The 15,456-nt window shown below is 38.0% G+C and overlaps 1 protein-coding gene across 6 annotated transcripts in view; it reads right to left on the bottom strand.

The window, feature by feature from the left end:
* The window catches only part of CAMKMT (calmodulin-lysine N-methyltransferase), a 389,938-nt gene that overhangs the window by 61,808 nt on the left and 312,674 nt on the right, over positions 1-15,456 (bottom strand). For all 6 annotated transcript variants that reach the window (XR_012003334.1, XM_072768219.1, XM_072768223.1 and 3 more), the window contains one exon: positions 597-657. Coding sequence is in view for 5 of the 6 variants with exons in the window: in XM_072768219.1 (XP_072624320.1) it covers positions 597-657 (61 nt within the window). In the remaining variant the exon portion in view is untranslated. The remainder of the gene's footprint in view (positions 1-596; positions 658-15,456) is intronic.

Raw genomic sequence — 15,456 nt, 5'->3', positions numbered from 1 at the left:
AATGCACATTGACAACTGAAAACATCTATTTCCATAGCATGGATCTGTAATAGTAATTTATATTTTACAAATACATATTGTTAGATATATAAAATACCTTTAAAACCAGGGTGGAATGGCATCTTTAAATAATAGCTGTGGGGTACTTAATTATCAAATATTCTGTAGTGATTTCCCTAGCAGAAGTTTAAAGAATGTCTTTATTGTGGTTCAGTTGTGTGTGGTTTTTTGTTGTTGTTGTTGTTGTTTTTTTTTTTTTTTTTTTGACCTTCACAATCAGGGAGGATTGATTGGAGCTTCACTTTTGTTTCCCCAAAATCAAAGTGAAATAAAATGCCTTGAGTGAAAATCAAAAGCCTTTGACATATAGCAAAAAGCTTGCTGTGCAATATTAGTACCCAAAGGCAATTCAGATTTCTTTTCAGAAGCAACATGTTTTCACCATGAACTTTTTCCTTTCCTTTCTCTTTTCTCTCTTTCTTTCTTATATTTCTTTAACAACTTAATTTGAAGAATGTAATCACAGCAATCTTTAATATGCATATATAATACCCATAATGGGCTAAAAAAATATCTTTTTAAGTGCAGCTTTGTACCTGAATATATTACTGTGCTTGAGGCAGTAGTAAGCCAAAACCTCTTCAGATGGCCAGATGCCTGGAAAACACAAGAGGATACACTTTTTGATTACAGGAGTCTGTTCTATAATCATTCTCTATAGTTGTTCTCTTAAGAAATGGCTTTTAAAAATAATGTTCAATACAAGCTATTTCAACTTGAATCAAACTTAACATAATTATTACTTGTAATATGTCATATCAAATGAGTTTCTTTTGTTGTTGATTATAGCTCTTTTCCCAGAAAAACAGCAAAATATCCTAAATAATTTTTACCAAATTTCAATCACAAGACAGCAAAAACAATAACCACAAACTACAAATACTAAAAGTCCAATTTTAATGGTATTTCAGGTAGCGATCTTGTACATGTGAACCTTCTTTTCAGCTAATTCATAAGCGTCAGTTGAAGACCTACTGTATGTGCAGCCCACGTGAGGCAAAAATAAATGGAAAAAACCCTTGCAAAGGAAACATCTGAGGTCCTTTTTCTTTGATTCCATCCTAATGTTTTCAAATACGCATAATTATTTCGTTTCTTCAATTAGAAATATCAAACTAGAGATTAGAATTAAGAAATTTAAATTTCACTAACTTTGGCACCTTTTTAAATTTGATAATAATCCTCCGCACTAAACTCCATGGATGGGCATTTTCTTTAAATCATCACTTGTAAATCATTTCTTTTGAAGACTTAGGTAGTCTTCATGAATGAATATGAATTCCTTAAAAAAAAAGATAAACATTCTTGGAAATGATAGTCCCGTGGTTATCACAGAGTAGTCTGGTTGCAAGTGCTTTTAATTTTTTTCTTTACACTTTTCATATTTTCCAAAGATTTTTACAATGAATGTGTATCACTCCTATGATCAGAATAAATCACGTCATAAAAATTATGTTTTCGCCAAGGGTTCAGATTCAAAGGTCAGGCAGGGCACTAGCATCCTGCTCTGCCTGAGGTTGAGAAGGCCCTGCCGCCCTGGGAAAGAGCAATGAATGTTCACTGCCTTTGCACTAACTCTTTTCTAATGGGTCTGGATGCAAAGTTGGAACACCTAATGAGACCTACTTTTTTTTTCTTCTAGATGCATCTCCAGCTTCAAAGAGTGAGAAATCCAAGCACTCCAGAGAAGAGGATGTCAAAGAAATGGTAAGTAAAATCCTAAGGGAATCAGTGGGTAAATATATGAACAGCAAAGATATTGACCCCATAAAAGCATCTGCTGCAGGAAAGTCTGGTCAAGTGTAAACTGGCTCAGCCTCCATGGTATTTCTGGTAAAAATGAGTTTGGGAGAGAACAAAGTAAATCAGCAAGCAGTGTTGGGAGTCATATTTAGGAGAAAAGTCAGAAAGGCAGTGGAGTATAGCAATTAAGATCACATGTGCTTTGGAACCAGACTTTTTGGGCTCCAGTCCTAGCTTGTTGGGCTGCATTCCCTCACTAGTGACCTTGGGTAGTTTACTTAACCTCTCTGTTCCTCAGATTCCTCATGTAAAATAATGTAATTGTAGTATCGACTTCATAGAATTATGAGGATTAAAAAAGTAAAATACATGAACTGTATTCAGAGCAGTTCCTAACTCGTAATGAGCTCAAAGAAAAATTTGTTGTTAATGTTATTCTTCTGCTCTGGGGGATAAAAGAGTAGAAGAGAAAATCTGTGGACCTCGACAGCTATCCCAATGACCAGAATAGATGGAGAACCATTTTGTCCTTCTACCCGTGAACCTTGCTACAGCCCCCGAATCCTAATATCTGGCATACCTCCACATTAAAAGAACTCTGTAAAGAATAAAGTATGTAATAAAATTCTCTGAAGGAAGAGCCCAAGACAGTGTTCTACACCAAGTATATATAATCATTAGAATAATGAATTTCTTTATGCCTTTAGTAGATGGTTTTGAGGTTTAAAAAAATAATGATAGGGGAAGGGTATTTAACTAAAATGCAAGCTTTGATTAAGTACAAAAATGTGACTTCTAAAATACATAGTCTTTTAAGAGAGTTTTATAATTTTCTCAAAAAATTATAGAGGTTGATTTTTAACTAAATTAAATACAAAAATATGCAGAACAAAGTTAATAAAATCACCTAAAATTTCACCACTAGTCTATTACACCTCGTAACACTTTGGACATCATTTCAAAAACAGCTTTCTAAGCACAAAGATATTTTACACAAATGGGATCTTATCAGGCAGGTATTTGACAATCTGATTTTGCCCTACTCAATATGTGATGGATAACTTCCCATGACAATAAAAATATACTTGCATCATTACATATATGTATATTTTTAAGTAGACTCCACACCCAGCATGGACCCCAACACAGGGCCTAAATTCACGACTGTGAGATCGAGATCAAGAGTCAGATGCTTAACTGACTGAGCCACCCAGGCGCCCCCTTGGATCATTATTTTTAATGACTGATTTTATGTCTGCATCAAAATTTGTTTAACCAATTTCTTCCTGAAAGGCATTTAAGTTATTTTGAGTTTTTGATATATGAGATTATAAACACTGTTATAATGAAGACACATTTTCCCCCCAAAATATGATTTTTCTCCATAGGTCCAATAACTAGAAATGGGAAATCTGGCCAAGGGTTAAATGCCTATCACATATATCAAACCATCTTCCAAAACATTTGCACCAAACTATACCTCCAAATAAGAGTGTTTATTTCATCAAGGTCTTGCCAAGGTGAGGTTTTGGCAACCTATTTTATTTTTGCTCATCTATTCAGGTTTCGAAAGTTATCTCAGGGCAAATCGACAGCACAATGACATACCACTTCACTCCTTCTTCTAGGATGGCTATAACCAAAAAAATCAGACAACAGCAAATGTTGGCAAGGATGAGGGGAAATTATATAAAATGTTGCAGCTGCTTTGGAAAACAGTCTAGCAGTTCACCGAAAATTTAAATGTAGAATTAACATATGGCCCAGTAATTCCACTCGTACGAATGTACCCGAGAGAAAATATGTCCACACAAAAACTTGTACACGAATGTTTATAGCAGCATTATTCATAAGAGCCAAAAAGCAGAAACAACCCAAATGTCCATCAACTAATGAGCAGATATATAAAATGTGGTATGGCTATGTAGTACACTATTATTTGGCAATAAAAGAAATAAAGTACTGATTCATGCTACAACATAGATGGAGCATGAAAACATTATGCTGAGTGAAAGAAGCCCAACACAAAGAACCACATGTTGCATTTTCCATTTGTATGAAATGTCCAGAATAGACAAATTCATAGAGACAGATTATACAGTGGTGGTTGTCTAGGGCTGGGTGGTTGAGAGTAAATGTCAAGTGACCTTTTAGAGGTGATGAAATATTTTAAAATTGTAGTGATGGTTGCACAACTCTGTGAATACACTAAAAATCACTGAGTGAATTGTGTAGTATGTGAATTATAGCTCAATAATGCTGTTATTTTAAACAGTTTTGTCATTTCTATTTGTGGAAATATAATGGTCTTTTTTTAAAAGGATTTTGTTTGTTAATAACTTATTCAGAGTTTAAAGAGACACTGAGTTCTGTGAGAATGATTAAGACAACAATTAAAACAAATGAATATGATTAAGATTAGTACCCAGTCCCTCTGACACAGTCTTTCTCCTTTCTCAGAAACTACTACTTCCAATTCTTTTAGTTGATTCTTCTGGTAATTAATTCCATATTTCTACATATGTTTGTATTGCTACTTCTTGATTTTTCAGTTTTAGACAAAATCTATTGACCCCCCAGTATGGAAGATAAACTTTTTTCACTTTCATCTGTACTCCTCTCCCCGTGTCACACATACCATGCTCCTTACCCATCCACCATCACTATTGTCCTATTATAGATATATTATAATTTGGTAATATACTGTCATTGTCAATTTCATTATGACAATGAAATAATACTGACCCATGTAGTAAACTATGATTGCTTTTTCGCTCATGTATAATTCCCCCCTCCATGCAGTTTATAATTGCCTATTTTTTTTCATTTGCTAACGTTTTTATTCAGTCTCAAAATCCAGTTGTCAATTTCCCCTCTCAGTGCATTCATTCCCATCAGGTGTTCTATCAATCTCAGGAGAAAATCTCTCCTGGTGCCTTCTGACTTGTCTGTCTGGACTGAATGTCCTCTATGCTTGGTATACAGCTGATACCCTAGAATCAATCTTCATTTCATTCCAGACTCCCTTTTGCCCTTCTCCTGTATCCCATCTCTTGTTTCTTCTATCTTTTGTCTTTTCTTGGTTTACGTTCTCATTTTAGTGCAAGACATCCCCCAATAGCTTCTTGAAAACAATGTGTGTAAGAGGTAAATATTTGGGAATTTCTATTATTCGGTGGGTAATTTCAATTTGGAAATTCCATATTCTTCAGATCTTGGAACGTTTCTTGGGAAGTTCCATTCATTATTTTATGACCTCCATTTTTACCTGTCCTCCTTATCTAGAATTCTTATTATTTAGATGTTGAATCTCCTGAACTCTAATATTCTTATCTTTTCTTTCCTACTTTCTATCTCTTACTGTTTTCTTTTTTTTTCTGTTTTCTACTTTCTTGGAAATTTCCTCAAATTTATCCTCCAACCTTTTTATTGTACTTCTCATTTATGCTACTTTTAAAAAAAGATTTATTTATTTATTTATTTATTTATTTATTTATTTATGTGAGAGAGAGAGAGTGCAAATGAGTCAGGGGAGGGTCAGAAGGAGAGGGAGGGAGAGAATCCACAAGCAGATTCTTCTCTGAGTATGGAGCCCAATTCGGGGCTTGATCCTGGGACCCTAAGATCATGACCTGAGCCAAAAAAGGTGGACACTTAACTGAGTCATCCAGGTGCCCCACATTTATGCTAGTTTTAATGGTAGTTCTCTGAATATTTCTTTTTTAGAGCATCTTATTCCTGTTTCATGGATCATCTTTTAAAAATTATTTGAAAATATTAATTACAGTTTTTCTTATCCTTACATAGCCTATTTTCTTCATGTTGCTTTTTTTCCTATTAATTGATTTTGGTTCCTGTCACATTAAAAGCTTTCTTCAGATATCTGGTAATTCTTTGTTGTTTGCTTTAAACATAATCATAGAAAGAAAAAAAAAACTAGTTGGAAGAGAAGAGGGCTGAGTGTATGTGGATGGAGTGGAGTGTAGGTGGTTCTGTGTATGGTCACCCAATCTCTTCAGCCTGGTTTTGCTCTCTCTATTTTCAACTGTGCCTGATGTCCCTCAACCTAGAACTGTTCAGTTTAACCCTCTCCAGAGAACAAATCTCTTCCATTGGGAGTACAGAGGAGAAGTTACTCAATAGCCTGGAATAGGTATATAACTGCTTTAAAAACAGCTTTCAATCAATCTTCCTTATTTTAGCCTCCTTCAACTCCTACTTTTACAAATGCTCCAATTTCTGAGACTTTCAAAGTTTCAGAAGTCTGAATTGGTTTGGTTTTCAGCTTACTCAACTGCTGGCTTTTTCATATCTGCCAACTCAATGACTTCTCATTCATTTGTTTCCCATCTTTCCAAAATTATACTGTTGCATGTCCCCTCCTTCTATCATCTTTGTGGGTTTAGGCTTTAAAAACATCTCTTTACAGCGGTTCAGTGAGTTTTCTGGAAGGAAATGATTTGGATGCATTGTTCAACCTCCAAGTTTACCTGAAATCCAGAAATGTATGGTCTTTTGGATGTAACTGTGGGATAATTCTGGAACCCAAGAAATATCATTACTTATTCTTATTCTTACAATTCTTATTTCTCACAGAGTGCATTTTTTTTTTTAGCATAAGTACTTTTCTGAGTGGTGGGGTTTCAGTACACATCCTAGAACAGTGACTTCTGGACTCTGTGCAACAGAAAGAAACTCACTGGAAAAGTGATGAGAATAAATTTTAGGAGGACATACAAGCCAATGACACTATTGAGGAGGTTTTTCTTATGCTCAAGATTTTTATACTCCATTAATAATATCACAGGGCTCTATCAACCAATTATAGGCATTTCTGCTATGTTCTTGACATCACCCAATGAGACAGAGAAGAATGCCCAAAGTGGCATTTAAAGTAGCTAAAGTACTGACCCCCCTCAAAAGCATCATAAAGTGTCTAAATTAATGATGTACTCTAGATAATTTGTTTCTTAAATACATGTCATGAATTAGGATACTTCCTTAGAAGTTTTCTGAGGCCTATAGTTCTCTATGCCTTAGTGCTTTCTGTATAAATTGAATTAGTTTAACTTATAGCAGAAAAGTCTTCCTTCACCCATTGGGCCTCCATAAAAGCATTAGCTAAATAAGAGCTCTGTTTGAAAGAAGAAAAATAATAGTATATTAGACTTGGGTTTCCATGGTCATTTGATTTCATTCCATTTTCTTTCAAATAAAGGATTGCTTCCTTGCAGATGCTTCTGTCAGAATGGGTCTACTGGATCTAACAAACTTCAAAAAGCGTAGCCAGCCAACAGTAAAATAAGAAAAACTAGTTATCTCTGTAGGAATAATGAGGGAGAAAGTTGCCAATGTGATATATTTTATGTATGCAATCACTTTTTTGTTATTTGTTAGCTAGCTATTTAGAAGTATTTTAAATGCCAAGCTTTACAGTTAATCTGGAAACAAACAATACATCCATTATTAAACTGAGGGCTGAACAATCCTAAAATTAACTATGTAGATATTAAGAGACATGAATTTCTAACTGAGCAAGGTCTTCCAAGATCACTCGGATTTAAAAGCTTTTGCTTCCCTAGAGTTCATGTTAGAGGAAAGTCCTAAGACTTTTCAGATGTCAGAAGACCAACAGACTGCTGACTCCCACTTTCCACTCTACCAGCTTGTACTTAGCCCATGGGGACAACACACCCAGCTCTCTATGCTGTGAGATGGCTTTCCTCTGATCAACTGATACCCACCCACGCAGCAGTTTTATTTATCCTCCTCAAACAAAAGGATCCTGTCCATTGTGCAGGAGTGAGAAGTAAGGCTCTCAAATCTGAGACGCAGATGGTGAGGCCAGCCCACCCTTAGCTAAGCTCTTGAGTCTTCTAGGAGAAGAAATGCGTCAGCAGGTATTACTAAAATGAAAAGCAGCTCATGTGGACTGGGTAGGTAAACTTCCTGGACTGTTTTCTGTGTTTACACTCTCCTTAAACATTTGTGCTTTGTCATTTATGTTTCAAACCAGAGTGGAAATACAAAAGAAGGCTACAGAATACTCCATAAATATTTTGGGGGCACCTACTATGATTCAGGCCCTGTGGATCAGCAGAGAATGAGACAGCATTTAAGAAGCTCACTGGAGCTTCTGCCTAGAGAGGGAGATATTAAATAAACAATTACACAAATAATGTGCCTAGTTGTAATTGTAATAAAGGCCATGTAGGAAAACTAGAGGATACTCCTGAGAACATACTGTAGAGGACCTGACTTGGCTGGAAGGGAGGTTGGAGGAGTCTGTTAGGGAACACTCCCCTTAGAAATGGCACGTAAGCTGAGATCCAGAGGATGAAGAGCCAAGGAGAGGAGGAAGGTGGCGATGGGTGGAGGGAATGGTCCATCCTAGGGGAGCTCCGTGAGATAAAGCTTTGAAGAAGAGAACAGTTCGATAGGCTAGGAATAGAAATAGGGTCAGTGGAGCTTCAGAATACAGGAGAAATAAAGACAGCAGTGCCAGGGGTGGCTGGGAGCCAGATTCCACAGGCTCAAAGCCATGTTAAGGTTTTCAAATTGCACCTTAATATAAGTGATACATTTTAAGCAGAAGAGTGGTGTGATCAGACTCAAATTTTAGAAGGTAACTCTGACTACTCTAAAGAAAATAGGTTTGAAGAGGGGCAAGAGAGGCAGGGAGAAAACTAGGTCAGTGGCTACTATCATGACCTAGGTGAGTGCTGATGGTGACTTGGGTGATGGTTAGCTTAGATGAAGAAAAGTGAAAAGGTATGAGCTATACTTAGAAAGCACACTGACAAGACTTACTGGTTAATTAGATGAAGGGGTTGGTAAGAGAGAGAGGAAGGTGTCAAATATGACTTAGGTTTGTGTCATAAATAAGTAGGTGGATGACGTATACAGCAAGTGCATATAGGGTTCCCCTTCAATTTTATATGAACTGAGGAGGCTGGATTCATGGTACAAAAACACCAGCTAGTGGTTTGGAATCTGATTCTGGCTCTGCCACTAATAATCTAGGTGACATTGGAAGTAATTTGGCCTGAGGATACTGAGCTTCAGGATCCTCATCTGCGAGACATGAGGTTTGGGCTAGATTATGTCCAGGGGGTCTTCAAGCTATACACAGTTATAATAAAAAAAAAACATATCTCATGCTCTGGACTTAGAGTCCAGCTTGAACACTGGCTCTAATGATTGTGTGACCTTGGGCAAGCTACTTAAACTTTCTAAGCCTCATTCATTGCTTCATTCACTTAGAATTATTGGCAGTCAGGCCTATTCTAGGAGCTGGGACAGAAGCAGGGATGAAAACAGAGCCCTTGCCCAAACAACTGCAATAGGGGCAACAAACAATAAAGAAGTTCCAGACAATGAAGAAAATAAAACATTAGGGGAGCCTGGGTGGCATGGTCGGTTGAGCATTTGACTCTTGGTTTTGGCTCAAGTCATGATCTTAGGGTCATGAAATTGAGTCCTGAGTAGGATTCCAGAGTCTACTTAAGATTCTTTCCCCTCCCTGCTTCTCCCCTCACTTGTGCTCTCTCTCTCTCTCTAAAATAAATAAACAAAATCTAAAAAACAAAAAAACCAAACAAACAAACAAACAAAAACAAAAGCAAAGAAAATGATAATGAAATAGACAATAACTATAGGGTGGGGGGTTGCTTCTTCAGCCAGCACTATTGTGCAATGCCTTCGTTTTCTCTCATTTGTTAAGTGCAAGCAGTAAAAGTACCCACTGCCAGTGTGGCTGTGAGGACTAAATGAGGTAATGCACATTAGGTGCTTAGAACAGTGCCTGGCATGTAGTAAATTTTTAAAATGTTTTTATAATGTTAGCTAAGGTTGCTGCTATTTGTCACTGTTATCATTTTGACATGTTTCTGTCCAGGAAATTGTATCAACCTTGATTCGATTTTTATAATACTTTCAGGGAGACTATGATTCCTAATTGATCACATGCAAAATCAAACCCAAACTGAACTTTGGGAAAGTTTACCACAGCAATGGCAATTGTGAAAACCGACTGTAATAAAAAAATTCCATACAGATGGACAACGCTTGCTCTATACTTGTGCCCCTGCTCTGACCCATTAACAGACTTGTTCTGAACAGTAAGTTATTAGGTGCAAGCCTCCGTATGTTTGTGCAGCCAAATCACTGAGAACATGGGCACATCTGGGTGAAAGACAATGTCCGCGACGCCCTGCACAGCCAGCAGGTGGAAGCCTGCCCCCTGATGTACTCACGTTTACTGAATGCTGACTGCTGGCCAGGTGCTATGACCTAGAAGAGGAAATCCAGTCGTGGGGAGATTAAGAAACCTTCCCCCATATCAGACAGATATTTTGTCATGGAGTTGGAATTTGACTCCAATCTGAACTTGTATCTTACACTGCCATCCCCTAGGTTGCAAAAACAAGGTCCAAATCAATTACCTCACCATTTTGTTTCTTCTTCTGTTCCTGGAGAAGCCAACTGAACCAAAAGGAGGACATAGTGAGCATGTGGAAGGAAGAGAAGCAAAGAGGACACAGAAAATTAGCCAAGCATCTCACCGACAAATTCTTCTAAAACTACAAGATGGGACCGTTGCTGGGTGTGACTTCACTTTTAAAAAGGCATTAAAATTAAAAACTTAAATTTTACTCCAGATACCTACTTGAGGGAAGGTAAAGCTGAAAGCAGTCCATCTGGACTCTGTGATGGGGATGAGGAGATAGTCTTTGGAGAGCCTGCCCCAGCCTTCTGTCTGATGGTTGCTTTTAGAGCAGATGCTAGGAAAGCAACTAGGGGACAGATGAGAAATGAAGACAGGACAAGAGAGATGATGCAGCACTGCCTAAAGAAAGACATACACAGAACGCACCGTAACCACAGCCCCAGCCAGCTCGCATGCCTCCTATAGCAAAGACAACTTGGAAGACAGCTCTGGGACTTCTGAGCTCTAGGAGTTGAGCAAATCACTTAAGCTCCCCTTACATCATGCCCTTCTCTGGAAGAAAGTGTACTATCTATCTTGTAAGTATAGACAGGAGGATCGAATGAATTAGAAGAGTACCAAGTAAGTGCTCAGTGTTAGTAACACTAATAGTGTTACTATTAGTAACAATGCTAGTTGGACACTCACTGCTCAGCAAACACTGGGCTGTTTGCTTTACACAGACGATCTCTTTTAAGCCCGAAAACAGCCCTGTAAGGGATGGACTATCATTTTGGCCAGTGAAGGGGCACAAGGAGGCTTACCAAAGCACACAGAGCACAGCCCAGGATTCGAGCCCAATTGCTCAACCACTAGGGCCCAGTTTCGTTTCTTTCTTTCTTTCTTTCTTTCTTTCTTTCTTTCTTTCTTTCTTTCTTTCTTTCTTTCTTTCGATTTTATTTATCTATTTGAGAGAATGAGAGCAAGAGCATGAGCAGGGGGGAAGGGCAGAGGGAAAGGGAGCCCGATGTGGGGCTCGATCCCAGGTCCCTGGGGATTGCAACCCAAGGTGAAGGTAGATGCTTAACCAACCAGGCCACCCAGGCACCCTGCCAGTGCCCAGTTTCTTAATCATTATCCTATATTGCTCCAACTCTGGTAGCTGGTACTGAAATCCAGAGAACTAGTTTCTAGGTCTCATGGCCGTCAATAACTAATTTTAGGACTTTGGACAAATCACATTTGGGCTCTGGCTTCAAGAATAAAATGGAAGGAAAAAAAAAGAATAAAATGGAAGGGTCAAATTGATTTCTGAGGTTTCTTCCAACTCTTAAATCCAATGGCTATAGATCATTATATCTGTGCATTTCCAAATTCTATAAAGCTATAGAACTGTCAGTGAGTGGGCTCTCTAGCCTGCAACATTTTAAAGAAATTAGATTATCTTAAATATTTTATTTGTACTATAATATCAAATCTAAATAATATAACAATATCAAATCTAAACCCTTACCAGGAAATATTTTAGATAGGATTCAGAATGGTTTCAGAAGTCAAGCTTTCCTAACATGCCTATTTTAAGTGAATTAGCACTGCCTTTGTTAATTCAATCTCACAGCTTCAGAGAAGAGACTGGTCTACATCTGTGTATTCTAGTGGCAATAGAATTTTTATTTAGTTAATTCAGCATATTAATAACAACCTCCTCAAGTACAGTTTTTCTCTCTGATATTGAACATGGTTCTCAGATATATGCTGCATTTTTTCCACTCATATTTCCTCCTTGTCAAGGTAACAAACTACGTTTTGGGTAGCAGAAATTTTCCTGAAGTCTGAAAGCACAGATAGAATACCATCTCTCAGTGTGACCCCTCTGGGCCTAAGCCAGAAAATGCTCCATCCTCCTTGGTCAGAGAGGATGTCAGAAAGTAAGAGCAGACATTTCTAGCAAAGGTGGACCCAGAGAGCTGCTACCAAAAGAAGAAACATGGCCTGGGTTCCACCAGAAACACACCACATTTTCCTCAGAGTTAAAAAGAAAAAAGAAGGGCAGCCCGGGTGGCTCAGCGGTTTAGCACCGCCTTCAGCCCGGGGCGTGATCCTGGAGACCCAGGATCGAGTCCCGCATCAGGCTCCCTGCGTGGAGCCTGCTTCTCCCTCTGCCTCTCTCTCTCTCTCTCTCTCCTCTCTGTGTATTCTCATGAAGAAATAAATAAAATTTTTAAAAGAAGAAGAAAGAAAAAAGAAAGAAGAGGTAGATTTTCATTGCCAATTTTACTCCAAGTAACAGTCTCCTCTGAGACCTTGCTGTGCTCAGTGTCTTCAAAGTGGGGTGATCAGGCTATCATTTTGAGGAGATCACCCTTTTTCCTTTTAAAATAGGACCGTGTTGTGTTTTGAAATCACATGAATGCAGCAATGCGTTAAATAAAGTGGGACAAAGAAGAAAATATTAGAAATAATTATTACTATTCCTTATCTGAGGCAAGGAGTCACTTCACTATCACACACACACTTGCTACATGGCCCACCGAAGAAAAGTAAGGAGAGTGAGATTTCCCCTTCATCACTTATGATATGTGAACTTGAGTTCTTTTCTTTTTTTCAAGATTTTATTTTTAAGTAAGCTCTATACCCAACACGGGGCTTGAACTCACAACCGCAAGATCAAGAGTCACATGTTCTACTGACTGAGCTAGCCAGGTGCCCCGTGAACTTGATTTCTAAACCAGCTTCCTTCCTGCCTTGGAGTCTAGCTTTATCTCACTTCTAGGTAAATTCTAGCACTGAATTCCAAACAAATGGAAAGCCTTGTGTTCCATGTGGAATGCATGCTCTGCACTTACGAGAGCCTCCCTGGAGAGAAAACGATATTCAGGAGGTACATGTTACAAGTGCCAAAGCAGAGAACATTTATTAAATGGCCATGGTATTAATCTTCTTAGGTAGAACTTATTTATTTAGCGGTGTTTTTTGGAAGGTATGCGCCCCAGTGTTTCAAAACTGCCTTCACTCCAAGTTCCTCCTCTTAGGCCTGTGATGGGATGGGAGAAGAAGGCCCGCCTCCCTCTTCTTACAGCAGGAATCACCATTAGTAGGTTCCAAAAGGAAAAACACCATTTGGCAAATTGACTCAGTAAGTATGGCAACATCTCAGTGTGCTGAGGTTTTTGAGGTTTGGTCTCATCCCACTTTAAACAAACCCCTCTCTGCCATTCTATCTGAAAGTAAATGTGTGATACTCAGATGTCTTTAAAAAAAAAAAAGATGTGCGTTGGCAGAGAATCTCAGGTGTGCAAAATGGCCTGGGTCTGTCCTTCCGGGCTCCCTGCTCATCCTTATTCATTAATACAAAGGAAACATGACGGTCTGCTCTCCAGAAATTTCTGCTGCTGTCCAAACTTGGGCAGCTCACTACAACTAATGTGGAAATAGAGTGCGAAGCACGTCCTGGCTGTAAACACAGCAGTATTGCTCTGTCAGGGCCATCTACAAATGGCTCCAACCAACTTGTATGATTGTCTTTAACACCTTTTTGCATTTTTTAAAGAAATGAATTTGATTTCATTTTCCTTCCCCAGTTTTCAAATAGTCATTAAAAATTAAACAACACTGGGAAAGGCTTTTGTGATTATAGCCTTCATTCTCCTGCAACAAACTGGATCTATAAATTTACGTACCATTGTAGATGTAAATTACAAAATTTATATTCAACTATATTAAAACATCTATTCCAAAAATGATTACCAGTTGTGAAAAGCAGACAGGCTTATCACTTGCTGTCAGTTGTTCATGTCTAGTTAAGCAATAATGTGCTAAAACTGCTCTTTTGTTTTGTGTAAGAATTTTGGCAATAGAAGAAATGAACGCTCAGTTAATAAAAACTCAGGCTGCTTTTTGCTTTGATGGAGGAAGCAGCTGCCTGTTTTCATTTGCTGCAGAGCAGCAAAACCCATCAATATAATAAGCAGCTTAGATGCATCCATCCACAGCATCTGTAAGGATATAGGGCTATTCGCTCAAAACCAATCCCTGGTTTAATTTTAACAAAGATGTGTCTGACATATTTGAAAATGCATTATAATAGGTTTTGAAACATGAACAATTTCTTTTTCTTTTAAATACTTTTTATGGATTTGAAAGGTTAGTATACATAGTGGAATGATAGCAATGATAAAAACCAGTCCAAACTGTGAGGCCATCTTAAAACAAGGGCAGGAAAGAGAGCAAATCAAGAGGCGGTTATTTGGTCGCCTTCAAAATAGGAATAATTCATTTGATTTCATTCATTTATTCGTTCAAACAAATATTTACTGAATCCTTACTGTGTACTGGATTGGGTGAGATACTGAGGCCACCTTTCTTACTCTCAAGGAGTTCACTCTTCAGGGGAAAAGATGGGTACAAAAAAAAAATAAGTGAAATAATGCAGTAAGCACAGTGATACAGAGATTGCACTTCTCTGTTACCTCTTTGTTTTAAAAAAAAATTCCAATGGGCAGAGAACACAGAGAAACTAACATAAAAATTAAAAATCAAATACCATCTCCTCTATTACACAGTCACACACTTCATTAGACATACCTTTAAGAAAATTGAATTATGTTTAAACACATGTCAAACTGTTTACTGGTGTAGCCAAGAATTACTACACTTTGGAGAAAAGTTTTACAATATTAAGTTTTGTTTGGACAGCCTCTAGTAATACAGTAACCACTAGACACTTTTACATGATCACGAACATACCACAAGGCAAGCCTAATAGAAAACACAAACTTGGGGATCCCTGGGTGGCGCAGCGGTTTGGCGCCTGCCTTTGGCCCAGGGCGCGATCCTGGAGACCTGGGATTGAATCCCACATTGGGCTCCCGGTGCATCGAGCCTGCTTCTCCCTCTGCCTGTCTCTCTCTCTCTCCCTCTCTCTGTGACTATCATAAATAAATAAATTTAAAAAAAAAAAAAAAGAGAAAACACAAACTTGCAAATAACTTATAATGAGATGCAGTATGCTTTGGCTAGTGAACATGCTAAGAGATTTTTCATTTCATTTCATTTTACTTTAGTGCTGGGGGCATTCCAAAAAGTCAGATAATTCTAAATCCTCCTCTTCCTCTGATTCAATATCAGATAAAAGAACATTTCAGCATGATCGGCTAGGGTATACATAAATGTAGGGTTAGCCATCAGCTTCTCAGCATATCAAATTTAAATGAGAACTCATTTGT

Source organism: Canis lupus, chromosome 11 (genome assembly GCF_048164855.1).
Source record: "Canis lupus baileyi chromosome 11, mCanLup2.hap1, whole genome shotgun sequence".
In the NCBI taxonomy this organism is placed as follows: domain Eukaryota; kingdom Metazoa; phylum Chordata; class Mammalia; order Carnivora; family Canidae; genus Canis; species Canis lupus.
Note: the sequence above shows the minus strand (reverse complement) of the source record. Positions and strands in the feature narration are given on the sequence as shown.